At 43.1% G+C, this 24,882-nt stretch overlaps 1 protein-coding gene across 2 annotated transcripts in view; it reads left to right on the forward strand.

Moving 5' to 3' along the window:
- Positions 1–24,882, forward strand: part of ATIC (5-aminoimidazole-4-carboxamide ribonucleotide formyltransferase/IMP cyclohydrolase) — a 49,816-nt gene that overhangs the window by 20,424 nt on the left and 4,510 nt on the right. For both annotated transcript variants that reach the window (XM_063116100.1, XM_063116101.1), the window contains 9 exons: positions 1,942–2,030; positions 3,675–3,826; positions 3,922–4,078; positions 7,193–7,318; positions 7,637–7,744; positions 9,108–9,193; positions 10,713–10,802; positions 13,203–13,331; positions 16,185–16,277. In XM_063116100.1, the coding sequence (XP_062972170.1) occupies positions 1,942–2,030; positions 3,675–3,826; positions 3,922–4,078; positions 7,193–7,318; positions 7,637–7,744; positions 9,108–9,193; positions 10,713–10,802; positions 13,203–13,331; positions 16,185–16,277 (1,030 nt within the window). The remainder of the gene's footprint in view (positions 1–1,941; positions 2,031–3,674; positions 3,827–3,921; positions 4,079–7,192; positions 7,319–7,636; positions 7,745–9,107; positions 9,194–10,712; positions 10,803–13,202; positions 13,332–16,184; positions 16,278–24,882) is intronic.

Raw genomic sequence — 24,882 nt, forward strand, 5'->3', positions numbered from 1 at the left:
AATAAAAGCATATTTCCCCCCACTAGATCTAGGTGTAGAACCCCTGAAACACCCAAATCACACAAAAGAATCACTGGAGCATGTAGTTATGGGAGGCTGACCCCAAAAGTTTTATGAATACTTTTTCAGCACTGTTTGGGTACATTTGACCCCACAAGTTGATGGAAATCTAAATTAGTGGCAGCATAATCATTCTTCAGCTTCACTCTGTTGGCTGGTTTGATGTGGGTATGTTGGAAAGAGTGGATTTGGAAACCAACCAGTAATTAGTCCTTAAACAAGCAAGTTTGTCAAATGTGTGTTTGAAGCCGGAGGGGGAAAAATAGTTGTTGATCCAGCCAATTGGTCTTGAAGCACAACAGCAATACAAGCAGGTTAGTTTCTGGCAACTGCGTCTCTGATTCCCACCTATCTCGGAAACCTGGGCAGAGTAGCCAGTGTGGTGTAGTGGTTAGACTGTTGGATTAAAACTCAAGAGACCTCGGTTCTATTTCCCAATTGGCAACGAAGCTCGCTGGGTGACTTTAGGCCAGCCACTGATTCCCAGCCTAACCTACCTCACAGGGTTATTGTGAGGATAAAATGGGGACGAGGAGGAACTCCACCTTGGGCAGGATACAAATGTAACCAAAATAATAATAATAATAATATTTTCAGGCCTTTAGCCACTTTTATGATTTTTTCAGACTTTTAACAAATAAAGCAGGATATGGGGGCACAGTCCGCGCAAGGTATTTTACTTTCCCAGTTCATTGATTTCGGTGAAAGGATTAAGCATATGTTTAACTCCCTCTCGCTCCTCTATTGAAACTAGTGGGATGGAAAAGCACTTGTACTTGGATGGATTGTGCCCATAGTCCTCCCTGTTTCATAATCTGAGAAATGTGGACCCTTCTGCTGGGCATTTTTCTTCCTTTGTGTAAATGACTGCACGCTTCTCTTTTGTGTTTAGCTACTCAAAAGGAACTGTTACATGATGATCTGGTTCTGTGAGCTGGGCACTCAAGTTGTAGCTGGCATGAGAGCATTCACATGGCTGCAAGGGCTGAATTCTGATCCTGCTTGCTCCCCAACTGGCAGTGGCATGGCTGTGTGTAGGGCTGTGCACGAACCCCCCCCCCCCCCGAAAAGCTTCGTGGCCTGATCCACAACTTTCGGATCGGGCCGATCTGCTTTGGATTATTCCAACCCCCCCACCTGCTCCGCGGAGCGAGATCTGGAGGGGTGGATTGAGATTTTGCCCCCCTTCTCTACTTACTTGCCTCTGCGGTGGGCGGCAGAGGCAGGTAAGTGGGGAAGGGGGGCAAAATGGGGGCCGAATAAGCCCCCTGTCCCCTTACCTGGCTCTGCCGCCGTCACCGCACAGACTGCGGCAGCGGAGCCAGGTAAGCCCCCCTCCCCCACACTTACCTGGTTCCGTCGCAGGCTTCAACTGAGGCCCAGGCCTCAGTTGAAGCCTGCGATGGACTGCGACGGACACAGGTAAGCCCCCCTCCCCCCTGCCCCCTTACCTGGCTCCGCTGCCGTTGCCGCACGGACTGCGGCAGCGCCGCCAGGTGAGCCCCCTCCCCCCCCACTTACCTGCATTTGGAGCTCCAGATGGAAGTGAACCACTTTGCCTTGATCCGCAGCTCCCCACCCCGATTCGGATCCGCCTTTGGCGGAGGTGGATCAGGTTGCTCCGCTCCAGATTTGCGATCCGAATCGGAGCGGAACACAGCCCTAGCTGTGTGAGCACTCTACCCCACAAGTCATTTTGGAAGGGATGGAGCTAGCCTGGCTTGTCAGAGGAGCCCCAGCCTTGCACTGGGGCTTCAGAAAACCTTTGGCTCAGTGTAGATGATTAACAGATGATACTAAGTGTGATTTTAGGGAGCATCCAAATTATGCTGTCCTGTACAGTTGGTCTTTCCAATGTAACACCGCTCCTTCTATTTCTAGAGTTGTAGTTTGCAATCTCTACCCTTTTGTCAAGACTGTCGCCTCCCCGAATGTAACTGTCCAAGAAGCAGTCGAACAGATTGACATCGGTAAGTCAAAGAAACCTTCATTTAAATGGGCTGTGCATTGTGAGTACCTTGGGGAAGCTTTTCGTTCCTTGAAAGCAGCCTTCAACTTGGAAATGCCGTTCATTACATGAAAGCGATTGATGGGGGCGCCCCTCCATGGAAATCTCCATTTTTGTCCCATAACTATCTGTTGTACTGCCCAAAAGCTGGAGCCTTCTGTGAACACTTTGTGGGTGTGATACACACAAGCCTGTACACACACACACACACACACACACACACACACACACATTGACTTGCAATTGTTTGTCTGACCTGCCTGTATTGAATCTGTTTGAAGGTTGTTTCATACATTCAAGATACTTAAATGCTGTAGTCACTAGGTGATAAACAATCATCTGTGAGTCTCTGTGCTCTTTTATAGAATTGTGGGACCTTGATATGAAAGGATTTTTTTTAAAAGGACTACTTTTTCATACCAAAGCTTATGCCAATACTCATAGGTTTTCTTCCCAGGTTCCTGAGTTATCTAGGATCAAGTCCACACATGCACACCCACATTTGCCCAAAGTTAACCATCCTTGTAGCTGCCAGAACATGCAGTGGGGACACCCCCTACCAGCAATATTCTCTCTGTGCTGCTGGTATGGGGCAGACCCACCACTGCCCTCTGTTAGGCCTATTTCTCATTGAGGTGCACAGACTGCAGGTGAGGCTCATACGACTCAATGCTCTTTCATAGAGACAAATTGCCTCCACATATCACAATTCCCTGCCGGGGAGAAGGCTAGGCTTCAGCCCTTCTCCTTGACCAGAACATTTTTTGTGTGGAAGGAATGAAGGAACATTCAATCATGTCAGTCCCCACCAGGGCCACAGCTAGACCTAAGGTTTATCCTGGGATCATCCAGGGTTCGCCCCTGCCTGAGCACTGGATCCCCTGTGTGTCACCGAGATGAACAGGTTTGACCCCTGGACGATCCAGGGAGAAACCTTAGGTCTAGCTATAGCCCAGCAGTCTGAACTCATACAGCACTGTCTCACATTTGCCACCTGAGGCCTAGTTCTCACATGAGCTGTCTAAAGAGATTCTCGAAGGTTTCAGATTGCAGCCGGGGGCACAGTCCCTGCTTTAGGGAAATGGGGGGTGGCCACATTGCTGGGGCAACTGTTGTGGCTTTGACTGCATTTTAGTTAAGCTATTTTCCTTCATTGCTGGCTGCTGGCCCAATTTCCTTTTGAGGGCTCAGTCCCATCAGGGATGGATTCCCTGCCTTGGGGGTGGAATCCTAGCCGACCACAAATTAAATTGTAACGCACAAAAACAATTCCTTAGGCAAGAATAGAAAAGGTCTACTAAAAATATATTGTCCATGGTAGCCAGATTAACTTCTTTAATCTCTTCCCCCCCCCTTTTTTTTTTCTTTTTTGGTTTTGGTTCAGTTATTTCAGAATTATTTTGGAGAGGCAACGCACAAGCAGTTGCCATGGACATTATGTTAGTAATACATTTTGTGGAGTTATTGGAAGGTTAGCTGTAGTGCTTGTCCTATAAACTGTGCAAGGCCCCTGTATAAGGGGAAATGACCTATATGTAAGAGGGGAAGATTTGGTGTGATTGGATATCGAAATGGTGAATGTTTTCCTGGCTTCTTTTAATCACAGGAGGTGTAGCTTTGCTGAGGGCTGCAGCAAAGAACCACGCTCGTGTGACTGTGGTATGTGATCCTGGGGACTATACCACAGTAGCAGCGGAAATGAAAGGCTTCAGTAATAAAGATACCACCTTGGAAACTCGGCGCCAGTTGGCACTAAAGGTATATTGCACCGTGTCCTACTAGGGTGAGTGGTGCTTTTTCATGCCTTTTAAAACATCCTGTGGCCCGCTGAGTCGCAACTGGTCTTTCTTCAGGCTTTCACTCACACTGCTCAGTACGATATGGCCATCTCCGATTACTTCAGGAAAGAGTACAGCAAAGGAGTGTCTCATCTTCCACTGAGGTACGGCATGAATCCACACCAGACTCCTGCTCAGCTCTACACTTTGAGGCCTAAACTCCCTCTGTCAGGTAGGAGGCTGTGGCGTTACCCACATTTCTATTCCCTTAGGTATGTCTGTGTGAGTATGTCTAGAGAGTGCGGAATGTTGGACTGAGTGGGTGTGGCTGATGGTACTGTGGAAAGGGGGAGGAGTCTATATATGGGGGAGCTGAGGGGTTTGAGGGGTTCGGTGGGTGATTGGGTTTAGAGAGTAGATGTGTTTAGCTGTGTGATTTCTTGTCAGGAGTTGTGTGAGGAGTGAGTGAAAATAAGATCATAAGGACTGTGATTATTAGATTGGTTACTACCAGTATTATTAAGAATAGGCTGGATTGGAATATAATTCAAAGGAACTAAGATAGCTTTACATCCAGGGTCACAATGTCTTTGTGACCATATGTTCGATGGCCCATATGCCTTCTTGGCCTCTGGTCATGTTCCTCTATCTGTACCTTCCTACTGACCTCTCTCTCACTTTGCTCCCCTACATCTTCCCCAACTAGAATATGCCAAGTTCTTCAAACCTTCAGATATTTTGGTCAGGCCTTAAACCTACAACTTGATCGCATTCGTTCAAAACGGATGCATTTGTATCTTGATTTTACATACCTCTTTTAGTTCTGATGTGCGTTGCTGAATGCATGAGTGGGCCAGTGGGAATACATGGAGACAGCCAGAGAGCCTTGATGAGGACACGCACACCAGTATCATCTTCCAGCCAGGACACAATAGGTTCAGTCTGATGGTTCAGTCCGTGCACGTAGGGTTTCCTTTTCAGGCGTGGGAGACCTGGCCACTCACAGTTCCTTTCCCTGTGCAGAAAACGTACATGAATAGAAGAGTCTTTCTTCAGGCTGAGCCAATCCTGCTTTGACAGGGGGATCTTGAGGAGGCCGGCCTTGTTTGTACCCACAGGTACTGAGCACCTGAACAGGGTTGCTGTGAACACATCGTTGGCTTTTCCCCCCTTTTCTTTCTGACTGTGTGCGCAGTATTTGGATTTTTTATGTAATGTGGACAAGATCGTTCGTTGTTGTTTATTCGTTCAGTCGCTTCCGACTCTTCGTGACTTCATGGACCAGCCCACGCCAGAGCTTTCCGTCAGCCGTCGCCACCCCTAGCTCCCCCAAGGTCAAGTCGTATATTTGGATCACTGTGATGTTACATACATTGTTATTTATTACGGTCACAGACCAGCAAAATCAACACCAAAACATACAAAGGATAGATAAAAACAAAATACATCCTTCTCTCAGAAGGATTGCAATGTTATTTTTCTAATTTGCATTGAGGTCATGAGAAACTTAGAGACCCTTTCAGTAATATGGGAGGACACATCCCTTAAACAGATTAATACCAACGTTGTGAGGCTACAGTATATCCAGAAAAGGCTGTTAATAAAGGAAAGATTAACCTTTTTTCAGTATTCCTCATACATGTTACAATGCAAAATGACATGTTCAACAGATTCTATTGCTCCAAAACCACAGGGACATATCCGTTCATTAACTGGGATCTTACTAAATCGTCCTTCTAGTAATGCTGATGGCAACACATTAAAGCGAGCGAGGGTAAATGCTCTCCTATACTTGGGAATGGTTAAAGCATACAGATATGAAGCTGCAGTGAGCCCATAGTTATTAAAATTATTGTAGAGCAGTGGAGAACAAGATTTGTTAGCAGCAGTTCTTAAATGCTGTAGATCTAGATCTATTAGTCTTTGAACAACAAGAGATTGGGCCTTCTGGAGCCCATAGTTGCCTACAGCTTCCACAGACAAACCCAGCCTAAGTAGCTTCTTCTCCATCTCTCTCATCCAACGAGTGACATAGGAATCTGAGAGCAGTAAAAAGAGATAGCTACCAGGAGCTGCAAGGAAGTGTAGCCGTAGCCACCATTTAAAGGCCTCGATCCATGCCTTGCATTCAACTGATCTAATACCCACTTCCAGATAAATAGCTGCATTTCCCACACAGGAAGTCACTGTGATGTTAAATGGCTTACCCTGAATTCAAATTGAGATCATTCTATCGTTTTTTGGATTGTATCCAAGTGCTGCTTTAGCCACTTTATTATTAATTATGAAGGTGACTCCATTTCTTCTGTGGTCCTCTCATCCACAGTAGTAGATCTGGTGGTGATCTGATGTGAAGTGGCCCATTCCAGTCCATTTCAGTTCACTGACACCCAAAATATCTATATTTAATCTTGACATCTCACCAATAACCACATCCAATTTGCCCTGGCTCATAGATCTTACATTCCAGGTTCCTATGGTGTGTTGACCTTTAGAACATCGGATTCATCGTTCACCACCAGCACCGTCGGACGCTAGCCATCCTTTCGGCTTTGAGCTAGCTGCGTCTTCACATCTGGGGCTAGTTGAACTTATCCTCTGTTCCTCCCCAGTAGCATTTTGACCATCTTCCGACCTGGGAGTCCCATCTTCCGATGGTATACCGACATATCTCTGGTTGTACTGATCCATTTAGTTTTCATGGCAAGAATACTGGGGTGGGTTGCCATTACCTTCCCCAGGGATCGTATTTAGTCTGACCTCTCTGCCATGACCTTCCCGTCTTGGGTGTCCCTTCACGGTTTAGCTCATGGCATCCTTGAGGTGCTCAAGCTCCAGCACCACGACAAGGTAACGATCTCCTTTGCTGGCGTGGGCAAGATCACCTTGTCTTAATTACTTTCATTAATTTCATTATTTAATTACCTTGATCCCATATATATATATATATATATATATATATATATATATATATTGTGTGTATGTGTGTGTGTGTGTGTGTGTGTGTTTGCTATGATATAAAACTTGTCTTGCTCTTTTCGGGGGCTTCCTACTGGTTGGCCATTATGTGCACTGAATGCTGGAAAAAATTGACCTTTGGTGTAATCCAGCAGGGCGCTTCTTACGTTACACAAAAGGGGGAAAAGCCACCATTCTTTCTTTTTCTATCTCCATATGCTTACTACTGGTAGGTTTAGAAGGAAAAGGGACGTGGGCTGCTCACAATGCTGCATTTTGAAACGGAACATAACTGTCTTGCACGGTAAACGTCATTTATCCTTTAGTTGTTGACGCTCCTTGCAGACTGGCATTTCTGTCTGAATGGGCTTTTGTGATCTCTCTGCAGTCCTGAATGGCTCCCCAGGCTTCATCAACCTGTGTGATGCGCTGAATGCCTGGCAGTTGGTCAAGGAGCTCAAGCAGGCCTTGGGCATTCCAGCCGCAACCTCCTTCAAACATGTCAGTCCAGCAGGTAAGACGGCAGCTTCGAGTTCTGCTCCCTGTTTTCATGGTTGACCTTCTCAAGCTGTTGGTTGAATTATGCATTTCTTGGGTATCTCTGCAAAGGTGCGTGCTAATGCCTTCTCTAGAAGAACTGGCTCCCTAACAAAGATGTGACATGCAGTGCTGCTGTTCATGTCCCTGTGTTGGAGAGCAGGGAATGTACTTCACTCAAAAACAAAAACGTCGACCATCTTTGCTGGGGGTGGACACACAGAGGCAATGCTTCAGGCTGCTGCTGAGAGGCTGAGGTTTTACCACTTACTGCTTTGTTTATTTTGCCCATCAGGTGCAGCTGTTGGAGTACTCCTCAGTGAAGAGGAAGCCGAGGTCTGCATGGTGCATGACATGCACCGCACACTGACACCCTTGGCATCGGCATATGCACGGGCAAGAGGTGCGTGGACTTTTGAGATAGGGCTGCCTCCGTTTCTTAGATCCTGTTGCCCCTTTTAGAACTGCTGACAGTGTGTATAATGACAGTGTAGAGCAGTTGTGTTCAGCCCCAGAGCTTCTTCGGCTTTGCCCCACAATTATTTTATAAATACCAGTCACCATGGAGAAGCTACATGGGTTTGTCTAGCTAAGGAGTTTCCTGAATTTATGACACTTGTCTAATAGCAAATGAAGAAAAGGCTGTGTGTGTGTGTGTGTGTGTGTGTGTGTGTGTGTGTGTGTTTTAAAAAGAGGCCAACTTCAGTGGCTGCACTTTTACAATAATGATCCTGTCAGGCAACCACTTGCTGCCACACTACTGGAAATAACTTCAGAAAAAAGAAGATGAGATGAAAATTGCCAGATCCATATGACAAGCTGTTTCACAGAACTGGTCTTCCTCTGGAGCAGCTCCGCACTGCTATATTTTAAGTGGCCACAATGTGTGTGTGTGTGTGTGTGAGAGAGAGAGAGAGAGAGAGAGAGAGAGGCAGGATCTACACTACTGCTTTATAACAGTTTTGACAACTGTTGGGGCTCAGGACACACTCCAAATACAGTTTTCAAAATTCTTTAAAGCAGTAGTGTAGATCCCCCTGAGTGTGTGTGTGTGTGTGTGTGTGTGTGTGTGAGAGAGAGAGAGAGAGAGAGAGAGAGAGAGGCAGAGTGCGCACATGTGCAAGAGAGAGGCCATGGCTAGATGAGGGGGTTGGAGGGTGACAATCTCGCAATTTTATGATCGCGAAATCGTCGCCCTCGTTGGCATGCAACATTGCAGCTGCCATTTTGATTTGTTTTTTTTTAAAGAAAAGGAGCACACAAGCACTCGAATGAAAGGTAAGGTGTTTTTTTTTAAAAAAAACCCAACAACTTCCCCCTCCCCCCACCCCCAATGGGCACAGAGCTCCTGAGGAGCCCCGTGCCCGGTTCCCGGCTCCTGACAGTTACTCGCAAGGAGCCAGGACAATCCGCAACGCCCAAGACCGCAGAAGAAGTGGGGGGAAAGGGCCTGCCTATAACTCAGGCCAAAGGAGGGATCATCCCTCCCTCCTCCTAGGATGCCCTGTGTGTCATGTGGACGCACAGGGATGATCCCAGGGTGATCAACAGGATATCGCCTAGTCTAGCCGTGGCCAGAGAGACTTGCTTGTTAGGTCAGAAACCCATCAGAGTCTCAAAAGCTTACCTGGGAGTAAGTCGCGTTGAACAAAGTGGGACTTATTTCTGAGTAAACATGCCAGGGATTGGGCTGTAACTAAGAAGTTAAGTTCTGGAGACTTTGATAGGTGAGGAATCTGTTGCAAAATGTTATTTTTTCCCTTCAGGTGCTGATAGAATGTCATCTTTTGGTGACTTCATTGCTCTCTCTGATATCTGTGATGTCCCCACGGCGAAGATCATTTCCAGAGAGGTCAGTAACAGCGGCATTCATACTCTGCTAGTACTGAGGCTGGACTTCTACATAAATCAGAATGTAGTCGCAGTCTGAAATCTACACATTTCCAAAAGTTACAACCAGGTTTGTCAATTAAGAATTGTACACAAAAAATGTGGGTATTAGGAAAAAATGTGCACAAAGTGTGCATTTTAGGATAATAGACCAAGGGTATGACGTGGGGTGGGGCAGGAGCTTCTAATGTACGCTGGCGTTTGGGAACGGTTTTGGTCGGAACCCAAGGTGCTAGGTGCAGGAATCTACTCCTTAGAGTAGGTTATAGGCGTTTTAGCAAGCGCCTATAATTCACCATTATTTATTTGTTTGTTTGTTTATTTAGATTTGTGTCCCACCTTGCTACAAAGAAAATGGGACTCAAGGCAGCTTGCAATCATGGGAACTAAAAAAATTAAAATAATAACTAGATCAAAATAATAATGAAACAAATGCATTAAAAATACATTTAATTTTTGTAAACCAGCCCGAGAGCTTTGGCTATGGGGTGGTATAAGAATTTAACAATTTAATGAAATGAATGAAAAGCACAATTAAAATACAACAATAACAGAATAAATTTAAAAGCTCCCCTCCTCTCTCGACACTTCTGAAATATGAGTCAAAAATAGCTGCTGAAGATCCAGTTTCAATCTTTAAGCCACTGAGAGCATAATTATATCCTTTATCTAAAACTTCTTGATACATGTTAGCCTCTGTGACCTCCGATGATTTGATCACAGCATCTCGTTAAACAGATGAGAACGGAATAGTAGGTATCAGCCATAGTGCCTAATTATGTTTTGTTCTCAGAGAATAAAAACCGTGTTCCTGTATTGACTTTTTACAAAAGAACATGGATGGTTCTGAGTCTACAAACATAGGTTGCCTAATGCTGGAGTGATGTCCTTTTGCGATTGATTTATCTATAATCAGAAATAACCAAGGTTATTTGTCAGGTTGTTAGGATTACACAGGATGGAAATCCCAGTGGGTTCTCTCTTTCGCTCATGCTGAGTTTTTGTTGATCTTCAAAGCAGGCAAATCTAGCAAATTTATGTTTCTGCCTCTGCCCACAAGTTTAGCACCTCAATGAGAACTCGGGTTCTGACCCTCTTGCAGGACGTGTTCTTCTGCTTGAGTTGTGACCAGAAGCGGGGCTTGCAACAGAAGTTGCAATGTGGTCCACGGTTCCAGCCAGCCATGCCCTTTTCCAGAGTACTCCATTCCATTCCCCACCCCTCCCGTTTTCTATTTCTCAAATATTCTGGGGCCACTGAGAAACTCAGTCCTCACTGGGCTGTTTTGGGTTCCTGCCCTTTAGCGCGTGTGGTTTTTGTGCTTCTCCACATGTTTGGATTCCCTCAAGATTGCTGATACCGACGTCTTCTATGTGGATGGGGCTGTTTTGACTAAAGTTCAGCAGCTGGAGAATTCGAATTTGCTTTTAGCATACAAGAAATGCCATTTTGGGGAGGCTTAATATTTGTTGTGCTTGCAGGTATCTGACGGAGTTGTGGCTCCAGGGTACGATGAAGAAGCCCTCAAAATCCTTTCCAAAAAGAAAAATGGCAACTACTGTGTACTCCAGGTCAATATTTGTAATGCTTCAAGTATTTGAGAATGATTAACTGCCAACGTGGGTTACCCCTTCCTTCCCACATCTTATTTCCTGACTTCTCGGCTCCCTGCCTCAACTTACTTTGAAAATATGATATTTAGACAGAAATAACTCTTAAGATATACACCACAGCACCTTGAGACCTGTTCTGGAAGTCCCTTCAAAGTACATGTCAGGCTTTTCTTAAAATGGCCTCTATGCTAATGAGATTCTACGTTTAATAATTCCAAATTCTTTTGGGTAGAGTTTGCTTGTAGCATGCTTGTAGTTTATCTTGCAAATCATGCCTTCAGCGTGATTGTGAAGGAATAACACCATACTTTAAATGCAGTCATGAAACTTTGAAAACAAAACAAAATAACAAGTTGCTAGCCCCCTTGGTTACTAGGAAAACCTGACAGCTAGGCCAGTGTGGTGAAGTGGCTGAAGTGTTGGACTGGGAGTCTGGAGATCTGGGTTCTAGTCCCCCACTCGGCCATGGAAACCCACTGGGTGACTTTGGGCTGGTCACAGACTCTCAGCCCAACCTACCACACAGGGTTGTTGTTGTGAGGATAACATGGAGAGGAGGGTTATATACCGCCTTCGGTTCCTTGGAGGGAAAAAGGCGGGATATAAATGCAATCAATCAATAAAGTACACCTGAAGTCCCAACACAGTGGCTGCTCCCGAAGAACGCCAAGAAGCAGTCTAGTGTTTTTATGGCTTTGTGTGCATGTGTGCTACTCCCCACACCTGTATTTCCCATTTAAAAAGGAGATTTTGCTTCAAAACCCAAACCTTGGAAGTCTTAAATAGCAACTTGGGCACAGATGAAGCAACTGCATCGTTCAGTAAGCAATTCCCCACCCTCATTCCTTACATACTTTATAAGGGTCTTGGAGGGAGAGGACTTCATGTACCCAGAATAAATTGGTATTTCACACAACATTGCTCCCAGTCCCATGTCTCTGTACATGTCTTGACTTCCAGAAAACGTTCTTTTTCCATCTGTCCTTTCAGAGCCATTTCTATGGTTTTATATCTTGGACTAGTTAAGACTAGAGATGTGAAGGCCTGGGGAAAAAATGAGGAAATGAGTATGATTAAATTTCATGCATATTCATTGAACCTTGGTCCTTCCTTTTTCTCAGTTCTTTTTATGGGAATGTCTGCTTGATACTGTGGAGATCTAGTGGAGACATAAATAATTTCCTTTGTTTCTAATGTTGATGGTTTTCTCTATTGTGGTTTTAAATTATTTTTTGCCTGCTCCTCATAAACTGGCAAAACCAAAGAGGTTTCTTACAGTTCAGGTGTTCCTAACAGTTCAGGAGCTTGTAGCTCCATTTGTTACCAAAAAGGTTTTCTTTTCTTTCTTTTTTTAAAAAAAAAAGTAAATTCAATTTGTAATAATTGTTTGAATGCACTGTACTTTTAATATACCAAATATAATAATTTTATGCCAAACCAACTTGGACATAATTATATTTTATGTTCCTAAAGTAACAAAGTGACTTTCAATCTGTTAAAAGTGCTAATATTGCATTATTTCCATTTTTCCAAAAAAATTCATTTTTTCCCAAAAAATCCTGGGGGAAAAAACGGTTTTTTTCCAATAGCTTCAAAATTTTTGGAAATTTTACATCTCTAGTTAAGACTAGTTAAACTGTGGTTGTTTCTACTCCACCAAGCAAAAAGAGGGGGAAATGTGCACAGAACAGTCAAATTTTGCACTCAAAATTCTGCAAAGGAATAAAATGCAAGTAAAACCTGCTATTTTACATCAGTTGTCTCAACTGACTGCTGGGCAAAGCGATCCAAGACACCTTTAATTCCGAATTACATCCCAGTATGTTCAATGGGGCTTACTTTATGGCAAGTGTGAGATTAATCCTAAATGAGAGTAAGATAACTGTTTGCAGGGCGGGGGGCAACACTGGTAACCATTTATAGTACCGTATTTCTTAGATTCTAAGACGCACTTTTCTCCCCATATAAACATCTCTAAAAACGGGGTGCGTCTTAGAATCACGGGTGTGTTTATTATTTCTTAGAATCAAAGCTTTTTTTCTGTTGGTGGTACTGAAATTAGTGTGCGTCTTACAATCGATGGCGTCTTAGAATCGAAGAAATACGGTAAATAAGCTCTGAGAATCCTGACACAGAAGCTTTCTGCAGATACTTCTCGCTTGTTTGGAAGTGGATCGTTGTAGTTATAAGGGCTACAATTCAAATTCTGGGCCAGATTTTACTTGGAGCCATTGGAGCTGAACATCTCTGGTAAACCTCTCACCAGATACTCTGCTCCCGGGGAGGAAATATTCCATTAACCCTGAACAATAACTGTATTAAGCTGGCCTGACTTTAAAACCGTGTTTCTGCTTTCAGATGGACCCAGCTTATGAGCCCGATGAGAACGAAATCCGCACTCTCTTCGGATTGCATCTAATGCAGAAGAGGAATGATGGTGTGATTGACCGATCGCTGTTCAAAAACATTGTTACTAAAAATAAAAATGTAAGTTGGGGGAAAAGATGTCTTGATAACAGAGCTAACTGCATGTGCTGTGTTTTCGTGTGTGGGGTGGGGTGGGGAATGGTGCAACAGAGAGAATCACGAGTGGGCCAGTCCTACGGTATGAAGTAGGGTCTATAGCTTAGTGGCAGAGCTCGTGCTTTGCCTGCAGAAGGTCTCGGATCCAATCCTGTTGCATCTCCGGTTAGAAGAATCTCTGAGGACAAGGCTGGGAATGATCTCTGCTGGAGAACCTGGTTATGACACTCCAACTACATGGTTCAGTAGTACGAGGACAGGTCGTGTGTTCCCATGCTGTGCTTAACAAAAATCTGGTGTTTTGTGCCAGTGCAAAGTTGTGTCTTGGTGTCGCACCGGTAACCCATGTTGGGGAAATAATGCGAGTGTGCTCACTGGTCATATATGCACAGAGAGGTTGGGACAGGAGAGAAGACTTGAAATATTCAGCATAGTTCTGCCTACATGGAGTAGGCAGAGAGTCATAGAATCATAGAATAGCAGAGTTGGAAGGGGCCTACAAGGCCATCGAGTCCAACCCCCTGCTCAATTCAGGAATCCACCCTAAAGCATCCCTGACAGATGGTTGTCCAGCTGCCTCTTGAAGGCCTCTAGTGTGGGAGAGCCCACCACCTCACCAGGCAACTGATTCCATTGTCGTACTGCTCTAACAGTCAGGAAGTTTTTCCTGATGTCCAGCTGGAATCTGGCTTCCTTTAACTTGAGCCCGTTATCCCGTGTCCTGCACTCTGGGAGGATCGAGAAGAGATCCTGGCCCTCCTCTGTGTGACAACCTTTGAAGTATTTGAAGAGTGCTCTCATGTCTCCCCTCAATCTTCTCTTCTCCAGGCTAAACATGCCCAGTTCTTTCAGTCTCTCTTCATAGGGCTTTGTTGACCCTTCATAGTCAATTTGCACCAGAGCAAGGCTGAGATTGCAAAAGAAAGATGCTTCCAACGAAGCACCAGTGGCTAAGTACACATCTGAATTCAAACACCCATCTGAACACAAGTATTCAAATGCCAGTCCTCCATTGTGTCCAAAACTAGGTGCCCCTCCAAACATGAAAAGTTACCCCTGTCCTTTGAGCAGGTCCAAATGCCTGTCATTTTCATCAAAGGCATATGCTGATGTTGTACTGTTTTAGAACAGCAGATGGCTCTGTTGAACACTTTTTCTTATGGGGGCATTGACCATGAAGCCTTTTAGGGCAGTGTTTCCCAAAGTGGGCAGTACTGCCCCCTTGAGGGTGGTGGGATTGCATAGGGGGGCGCCAAGAGGCAAAGGGGCGGCAGGGGGGTGCTTGAGGTGGCCTTTTCTGTACCAGGAGTTTTGGTTACAGAAGGAAATTTCTGATTGCTTTCCTGCACTATGGAGAGTGGTTCAGAAACTCCTGGCTGCAATTCCAGCATCATATTTGGTGGAACGTGGTTTTAGTGTGTGGTCTGCCTACTTCTCTCCAAGCAAAGAAATCGACTCCAGATTACAAAACGTGGTGATTTAAGGATCATGTTAAGTGACTTTAAACCATACATTGGGAAACTGGTATCCCTTCATCAAGCCCATCCATCACGTTAAGAATTTACAGAATAGTGAGGTACTCTACCCTAGTTACTAAATGTGATATCTAATATTCTTGCTAAATGACTATCAGACTTTGAAAAGATGATATCTCTGGATCAAGTTCATCAATTATGTTTAATTGAATTAACTAAAAAAATGCAATTGGATTTTGAATAAATATTCAATTAATTGTTACTGTTTTGAATTTTATTGTTATGTTCCTTAGTGGGTCGTTGAAAACCGCTATTCTGAATAATGATTTTTATAGGGTAGGGTAGGGGGCACTGGGCATGAGTTTGTGGAACAAAGGGGGCGGTGACCTGAAAATGTTTGGGAACCGCTGTTTTAGGGGAAAACATTGTAGGGGGAAATCAAGATTTCAGTTAACCATCACTTCTTGAATATTTTTCTCAGGCATGTACTTCAAGATAGCATTATGCTTATGCAACGGCAGCAGTAACTGGACTATCCATTTTCGCTCTTAAGCATAGGATGCCCAGAAATCTGGAGACATACGTAGATATGTTATAACTATCAATGCAGTGAGAACTGGAGAAGCAATAAGGGCTCCTCTATATGGGGGAAAGCTGTTTTGCCCAGGAATTCCCTTGCTTTCAATGGATCTGTGTAGGAAAGAAGTCCTGACTCCTTTTTTTAGAAAATAATTTATTACACTTAGCTAATACAATGTTGGACAGAGGAGAAAAACTAAACAAATGAACAATTGTACAATGAAAAATCAAATGCAAAAAAGGGGACCAAAAAGTAACACATTTTGCAACGTAATTGAATTATAAGAAGGAAAAGTGTTTATATTTCTGAAATTCCAGGCTGTTTCTAGCCCTTAAGTCTGTAAAAGGGTAAAAGACATTAGAAATGTGCTTATCGGAAATAACGTTAGGGAATTCTGATTAGGAGAAGCATATTGGTAAACTGTACTCACAAGTAGCAAGGTACCAGTAATTTTAAACTTACTACTGTATAGAATTTTCCAAGACAGATCCTTCCAGTAAGAAAGCATCGTGGCTTAATTTGAATTCACTGCTGTCTAAAAATTCATATCTCGGAAGATACCAGTGTGGGATTGTTTAGAGTCAAGACTCACAAGATTTCTTAAAGTAATTGCCCGGATCATTTATTTATTTTACTGGCTTCAGTAATGCTGTTTAGCTCCAAGGGATCTACTTTCTTGTAGATTTGCAGGCAGTTTCCTGGTGTTACAAAATCATAATTATTTTAAAAGGTGCCTTCATGATCACCTCCTTCTTGTTTCAGCTGCCTGAGCCGGCTATCCGAGATCTGATTGTTGCAAGCATTGCTGTCAAATATACCCAGTCTAATTCCGTTTGTTATGCCAAGAACGGACAGGTAAAAATTCAAGGGAAACTGTGCTACTGTATATTTTCTGGCTGATGTCAGCTTTTAAAATTGGCTCTTATGAAACAAATGTAAGCGGGCTGGTTTAGACAACCTTATGCAAAACTGTGGACTGCTGTCAAAGTTCTGATGAGTTGCTATTGATACAGGAAATCCTTCTTTGGGTTCCTTCCCAACTCTTTCTGTTCCCTGACTGAAAGGCTCTGAGATTTCCCTTGTGTGTGCAACTGTGCTTCAACTCTGTTGTAGCAGCGTAGAGGGTGAAGATGTATACATTGTAAGGGTGGTAAAATGTGCATTCTTTGCCCTGAAAACAAATGCCTCAGAGTGTGGCAAATGTGTCTTCAAACCATTTCCACCCCACCCCGGTGTCTGTCTTCATCCAAAATCCAAATGAGTAAGTGTATGTGAGGGTTTTTCCAGCCTGTCTTTTCCACAAGGCCAGTTGCTGTGAAGTGGGAGAGAGGGAAACTGTGGCGTTACACCCCACAAGTCAGTTCCCTAATGTATGTCTATTTGTAAGTCTATCGTGTTTAGAATGTTGACCTGAGTGGGTGGAGATTGAATATCTTAGGAGGGGGGAGGAGGATATATAAGGGAATGATCGAGGTGATGGGAGGGGTGTTTTTAAAGTACTTTGGTTCGAGGGAGAATTAGAGGATCAGGGTAAAGAGGGTTGTCTTTTGAGTGTAGTGTGCAGATAGACAGTTGGTGTATATTAAACAATCCTGATAATAAAGAATGTTCAAGAGTGAAGGTGTGAGAGAAAGGAAAGCGTGTATGAAAAGAGAGAAAGAATTGGATGAGAGGTTTTAACAAGGGTCTGAAAAGTTTTCTTTTGAAACAAAGTTGGTGAACATTGAAATAATTTTTTATTCAGCTTGTTTTACTACCACAAAAATCCCATGTGTCTCCTTGGTATTTATCATCTGCAGTTATATACATATAACACCCGTTCTGACATTAACTCACCATCAGCACATATAATTCACAGCGCATTATTTTATTCCCGAAATTATTCCTGTTTAACCCCTTTCTCCACAGAGTTTGTAGAAAGGGGGTGTTTGTCCCTCGCCTCAGGCTCATAAAGTGGTGGCGCTTAGCTTGAGCAGGGTGTGTCCGCGGACAGGCCTGTTGTAAAGAGCCTGTGTCGTGGCACAGAAACCCCTTAGAGTGCTCCCACAGGTACGTACACCCTGTAGTGTCCCCCTCACAGTTAAACATGTATTGCTGGACTCCAACTCCATTCAGTCCTAGCCTACATGGCCAATGGATAGGGTTGATGGGAATTGTACTTCAATGTTCTTTGGAGTACCAGGGGTACCTCACCTCTAATTTAAACAAAGACCTTTTTTCCTTGAGATGGAAGTATCTTTTAAATCTTTTGAGTATCTTGTTGTTGATTGTTAAAAAGTACAGGGCTGCCTCTCTGTCAGAGGGTATTTTGTCTTGGTCAGATGTGATGAAAATATAACAGACTTTCTATCTTGAGACCAGTGGGGACTCTCAAGCCTCCAGCAGTTCAATTTATTTATTTATTTATTGCATTTATATACCGCCCCATAGCCAAAGCTCTCTGGGCGGTTTACAAAAGTTAAAAACAGTAAACATTAAAAAAGTATAGAAAATTTAAAACCATCAAAAACATAAGAACAACAGTATAAAAACAACAGTTCTGGAGTCCGTTAAAACCATGTTATTCTGGTTGTGCTTTTTATATTGTATTGTGTATTTGTGCTTTTAACCTGTTGATTGTCTTACTATGATTTTAATTTTTGTGAACCGCCCAGAGAGCTTCAGCTATTGGGTGGTATAGAAATGTAATAAATAAATAAATAATAAATAAATAAATAAAAAACAAACTTAGCATTGTTAAATGCTGTTAAATGCCTGGGAGAAGAGAAAAGTCTTGACCTGGCGCCTGAAAGATAACAGTGTGGGCACCAGGCGAGCCTCATCAGGGAGATCATTCCACAGTCGGGGGGCCATCACTGAAAAGGCCCTCTCCCTTGTTGCCATCCTCCAAGCTTCCCTCGGAGTAGGCACTCGGAGGAGGACCTTAGATGTTGAGCGCAGTGTACGGGTAGGTTCATGTCTGGAGACGCGTTCCATCAGGTATTGCGGTCCCAAGCCGTGTAGGGCTTTATAGGTTAAAACCAGCACCTTCAAGTCAGAATTCTTGCTGCACCCATTCATCTTGATCCTTGCCCCCTGCATTCTTGCCTCTACCTGCTTATGCTGAGCTCTTGGGAAATAAATTTGTCCAAAGAAAGGAAGGCCTTCATTTCACAAGTGTTTCCAAAACTATTTTGTCCAAGCGAAGTTGGTGCAGCCCCCTTTTTAAATTCCCATTTTGCTTAGTAAATGCAGCTACATTAGTTCTGCAAGCTGATGTGGTTTTTCAGTCTCCCAACTTGACTGCATTTGATCTCTTCTTACCCAAATTCCATTGCTAGCATGTCTTCCTGAAGCAATTCTTTTAACTTTCCCTATAACTTCACTTCCCCCAATTTAATCAAATAATTTCAATAAAAAGGTAAAAACTACAACATGTGGGGTCTTTGCCTCATTTGTTGACCTGAAAGTGAAGCTACTCAGGAAAAATTTGGAAGAATATAAAACGACAAAGGCAATTTTTCATGCCCATGCAGTTTGATCCTGTGCATGTTTACTTGAAATAAATCACACAATTGGACAGTAGGGCTTACTGTTCATGTAAGTGTGCATAGAATGGAGGCCTAAGTAGTGCATTCTTCGTGGGGTGGGTGGGTGAGAGAAATGGAAAAAATAAGCAACACATCTTTTTTAGTGCTCTTTACAGATCTAAAGTCACTTTGTTGCTTTTAGACAGATTTCCCCTCCAGTTATTTTGGACATCAGCCTCAAGCAGCAAGGCCAATGGTCAGGAATGTTGGACACTGCAGTCCAAAACATCTGGAGAACACCAGATGTTTTGGACTACAGGGCAGCCTTTCTGTTCCCACAGTTATTTTATATATAATTTAGTTTGCTCCTAAAATCACCCTATTTTAAAACATTTAAAAAGAAACTCAGTAAATTTGTAATTCTTGTCAGAATAGGTTAGAACCACGTTAAATGGCTGCTACAGCATCAGAAACAGCACTCTGTAGAACAAAAATCAAATTGTCAAGAACGCACATTTACTGTCAGGAATGCTCAATCATGATTCTAATCACATGCTGGGAAATTGAGGATAAATGTCTATCAGTAAAATATACTTTAGTTAAAAAAAAATTATAAGGAATGAAAGAAATAACTTCTAGGAATCTTAGAGGATTTTTTTTTTAAAAAAAAATCCCCCTATGGCTTCATTATTTCCAAACATTTTGCATCTCTATTCTTTCTATAAAAGTGTTCTTATTACATAGTTTTCAGAAATCATTTTTTTTTGGGGGGGGGGAGTAAAAGCTGGGTAACAATATATCAATACAGCACCATGTACATTAATGGTGCTATATAAATAAATAAATAAATAATAATAATAATAATAATAATAATAATAATAATAATTGAATTCTAGAAGAAAATATTTCATAATCCAAAGCAATTCCCCCCCCCCCACAAAATTGGGAAAAAACAAAATCGGTCCTTGGTGCAGGAGGGGGGAGGGAGCATTTCTTTTCTGGGCCTTCACATCCCTAGGCACAATTCTATACATTTTTAGACAGAAAAGACTCCTACAAAATGGCTGACTAAAGAATGCTGGGAGTTGTAGGACTTTTTTCTGTCTAAACATGCATAGGATTTTGGGTTACGAGCTGCACAGCTGATAATCCTGCAGGTCATCCCAAACTCACATTCTCTCCACAAGCATAATAAAATACAACTGGTCTATTGAAAAAGTATTTCTGCTGTTTCTCCCCCTTAATTCCCTCTCCCTCCTTGATGGCTGATCAACCTCCAGAGTCCTTGCACATGTAGCTTCATTTTCTACTGCGAAGCACTGTAAAAAAATGAATGTGCCATCTGTAGTGGTGCTGTGAAAGATAGACTCTCTAGGATTCAAATAAAAGCAGGAGTCTAGTTTGCTATTAGGGCAAGTAAAATACATTTCTATTCTGTTTATGGATGGTGTGCTCTGTGCTTGCACGGTCTCACTCTCCACTGTTGGTAAATTTTGAGCTGTGTTTGTATTTCCCTGGATATTAAATTTCTTTTTTTTAAGCAGCAGTTGTAGAACTTGTTAACATGAGTGTTATTCTCGGAGTCAAAAAAATCTCTTAATTCACTTCATCCTATGATTTGTTTTACGTGCTCAAGGAGCTGTTCAGAGGCTAGGCTGAGTTTGAAAAGCAAGGGAAGGAGTAATTTAGGATTTCTATTTTGTTCCTGTTTCTTCTGTGGATAAAGCTGTTTATACAATCATTATTTCAGTTTATGGGCATGAGGGCAGGCTTCTGTTGCAGTCACTGACAGCTCCTCAACAGCCAGCTAGAACATGCCGAGATCCTTTGGAGATATAAACAAGTACTTTTTAATGTGAAATTACTTGTCTCAGTTGGCTACTTCAGATACTCCAGTACTTGGCTAAGTATACTGTTGGCTGCAGAACTGTTTTGAAGCTTTGAGCACCATTGAAATCAATAGCAAAACCCCTGTGAATGTTCAAGGACCAGGGCTGCACCCAGAATAAAGAAGCTTTTAGGCAGCACATTACCTTCCTAGGACAGCTTCTCGGACTGTTTTTATTTGATGGCAGTAAATATGCTGTTGTCTGGTTCCTGGCATTGGGTGTCAAAGGTGCCCAAAATTCTTACCTTCAGAGCTGACAGCTGGGTTTACTGTTTTTTCCCTTAATCAGGAATTGCTGAGTTAGAGAGGAAGAGGCGACACTCAAGTTCAGTTACCCGAAAGGAAGATGTATATGCTTAAAAAGCAACCCCCAAAACTTTTAATGGTGGAATAAAAATATAAAATACGTAGGGTTCTACGTCACTCTTCTGTAATGGAAGGGCTAAAGTTTGCAAAAAAGTCTTTGATCTAGTGGATCTCCCAGTGGCAGAAGAGGGGTGGGAGGGAGACTTTTTTATGGCCAATTTTCCCTTCTGATGCCATTTCCCACACTTTTCCAGAGGGCTCCTCCTTAACCTACCAGATCAAATTTTCAGAGAGCTGCAGGGAAATTGATGGAAGCCATCTCTTCCCCCTCCCCCCCCCCCCCCACACTTTTGCCTGCAGGAGTGTCCCATAAGTGGTGGCCCGCTCAGGCCCCGTAACTCCTTCGTAAAATTCATTCTAAGATTGGCTGTTTGGCAGAGAATGTCAGATTGCTTTACTGTAGAGAACAAACAATTCTTATTGCCTTACTCATGTCGCTTTTTTAATTAACACATTTTGACAGCTTCCAGGAACTCTCAAATCTATCTTCTCTCTCTGAAATGAAAGGCCAAGAATGATTCTTTTACCTCAGCTGCAAACTCTCATTTAACTCTTCAGATTAAGGGAACTGTCACTGCATTAAACCCCTAGATGTATGTTTTGGCTTCTCTGATTGAAATAAGAAAAAGAAATTGCTTTTGTTATTATTGTATCTGGCTTCTAAGAAAAGGTCAGCTGGATTGTACCAAAAGTACCATTTGGGGGATATGTTTTTATCAGCCGAAAACACAGTTCGCACAGTATTAAAGTATCATGGAGTGATGTGTTAATGAGTCACTGTTAATGCCTGTCCAAATCAGATGATGGTTTGTTGTTGTTTATTCGTTCAGTCGCTTCCGACTCTTCGTGACTTCATGGACCAGCCCACGCCAGAACTTTCTGTCGGCTGTTGCTACCCCTAGCTCCCCCAAGGTCAAGTCTGTCACCTCCAGAATATCATCCATCCATCTTGCCCTTGGTCCTTCCTTTTGCCTTCCACTTTCCCTAGCATCAGCCTCTTCTCCAGGGTGTCCTGTCTTCTCATTATGTGGCCAAAGTCCTTCAGTTTTGCCTTTAATACCATTCCCTCAAGTGAGCAGTCTGGCTTTATTTCCTGGAGTATGGACTGGTTTGGTCTTCTTGCAGTCCAAGGCACTCTCAGAATTTTCCTCCAACACCACAGTTCAAAAGCATCTATCTTCCTTCGCTCAGCCTTCCTTATGGTCCAGCTCTCGCAGCCATAGGTTACTACGGGGAATACCATTGCTTTAACTATGCGGACCTTTGTTGTCAGTGTGGTGTCTCTGCTCTTAACTATTTTGTCAAGATTTGTTATTGCTCTCCTCCCGAGAAGTAAACGTCTTCTGATTTCCTGTCTGCAGTCAGCGTCTGCAGTAATCTTTGCGCCCAGAAATACAAAGTCTGTCACTGCCTCCACGTTTTCTCCCTCTATTTGCCAGTTATCAATCAAGCTGGTTGCCATGAACTTGGTTATGATGCTTAAAATTTATGCATCACTTCCTACCACAAAAAGCAATCTCGAAGTGACTGACACGGGGTGGGGCGTGACAAGGATCAATATAAACCATAATCAGCACAATAATACAAATAAACATAAATACTGTGGAAACACAATCTAAAAACAATACTGTATGAAAAGTGCAGAAATACGCAAAGTCGACCCTCTCTCACAACCTAGAATGAATCTCACATTATATCTCAGCAGAAAGTCTGAATTTGCACGCTCAGGAAACCTTCAGTTCCAGTGTATTGTTGCAAGCCATAGAGTAGCTCTTGGCAGAATGTTGCTCAGAGAAACATTGTGAGGCCTTTCATTTTGACGTGATTTCATCAAGGATGTATGACAGTTTCCTTGGCCAAGAAGGTAGCATCTACTCTACACCTTCTTGAGTGTTTCTGATCCCATATCCCCAGTTTTTGATACATAGTAGTGAAGCTGCCTAAAGCGATAGTTGTTGCCTGTGTCTGTATAGAGGTAATTTCTTGTAAATGCACCCATATGAGACAAGAGCTGGGATTTGTTATATCTTGGAGAACAACAACAACAACAACAACAACAACAACAACAACAATAATAATAATAATAATAATAATAATAATAATAATTTATTTCTTACCCGCCTCTCCGATTGGATCGAGGCAGGGAACAACAGCAAGCATAAAATACATAAAATACTGATTAAAAACATAGCATACACTGTTAAAAACATCCTAAAAGCATTCTAAAAGTATCCTAAAATTCTACTGGGCAGGCCTGCCGGAAGAGATCAGTCTTGATAGCTTTCTTGAATGCTAAAAGACTGTCAAGCTGACGAGTCTTCTCCGGCAGGCCATTCCACAGTCTGGGAGCAGCAGAAGAGAAGGTCCTCTGGATAATGGTTGTCAGCCTAGTCTTTGCTGACTGAAGTAGATTCTTCCCAGAGGACCTGAGTGTGCGGGGCAGATTGTACGGGAGAAGGTGATCCCGCAGGTAGCCTGGACCCAAACCATATAGGGTTTTAAAGGTAATAACCAACACTTTATACTTCGCCCGGAAACTAATTGGCAGCCAGTGAAGCGAATTTAAGACTGGTGTAATGTGATCACCCCTAGGTGTACCAGTGACCAACCTGGCTGCTATATTTTGAACTAGTTAAAGTTTCCGGACTAGGCACAAAGGTAGCCCTATGTAGAGTGCAATTCTGGCATATATGCAGGTATGGAACTCTGCTTGCCCGTAAGTGCTGAGGATAAGGGGAGTGTGGTCTTACGTTAAGGTTCAGTGCAGGGTTGAAGGAAGCACAGAAACTGCATTAGACAAGCAGCGTTTTTAATTGAGCAAGCAGAACATAGCATCTGCCTAGGATGTGGGATGTTACCAAATCCATTCAGAATGAAACCCTGGAGGTATATTAAACAAGTGTAATATTATGTCATGCCAATAGCTGACTTGTTAACTGGAGCCAATTATTAGTTGGCGGCTAAAGAAAGGCCACAAATCCAGCTTTTTTTTTCTTCACTCCCTGTCATGGGGGGGGGGGGAATCTTGACTTTTTTATGGTTCTGGCAAGATGTGAAGTTATTGCAAGGCGTGAGACAGCAAGTGATTCATTTCTTTCAGTTTGCCCTTTGACTTATGGCTTTAACATCTGTTGCGACCTAACCGAGTTGGAAAGTCTGAGACAGTGGCCAAGCCTGTTGGCCTGGAAAACAATTTGTGTCTCTCCTGAAGCTTTCTGAACAGTCCAGCCTTAGGGAGACCATCCAAAGCCCAGGGGAGGGAATAAGGAGAGCAGAATGCCATTTTTCATTGCCCCCCCCTTCCCGGTTTTAACATCAGAGAAGCCACTGTGTTGCAAGAGATGATTCTACACAGCCATGGAAAGCTACTACTCACCTTTTCTGTTTTTAGAAATGAGGGAGGGGGAGTAGCTTGGGGTGGGAGTATTAGTTTTGTAGCTCAGGCTAGAAAACAACTATGATAGCATGAGGAAGAATTGCCTACTCTAGTATGAACAAATCAAAGATACTGACATGTACTTTCCCCTTCTTTGAGGTGGTCTCTAGAGGCCTCCTCCAGGTTTTCTTGGGGTCTGAGATATGGGCAGTGGTTACTAGGGAAAGGGCCTTTTCAGAGAGCTTTGGCTATTGGGCAGTATAAAAATGTAATAAATAAAATAAATAATAAAATAAGTGGTGGCATCCTGGCTTTGGAACA

This window comes from Elgaria multicarinata, chromosome 2 (assembly GCF_023053635.1).
Source record: "Elgaria multicarinata webbii isolate HBS135686 ecotype San Diego chromosome 2, rElgMul1.1.pri, whole genome shotgun sequence".
Lineage (NCBI taxonomy): Eukaryota > Metazoa > Chordata > Lepidosauria > Squamata > Anguidae > Elgaria > Elgaria multicarinata.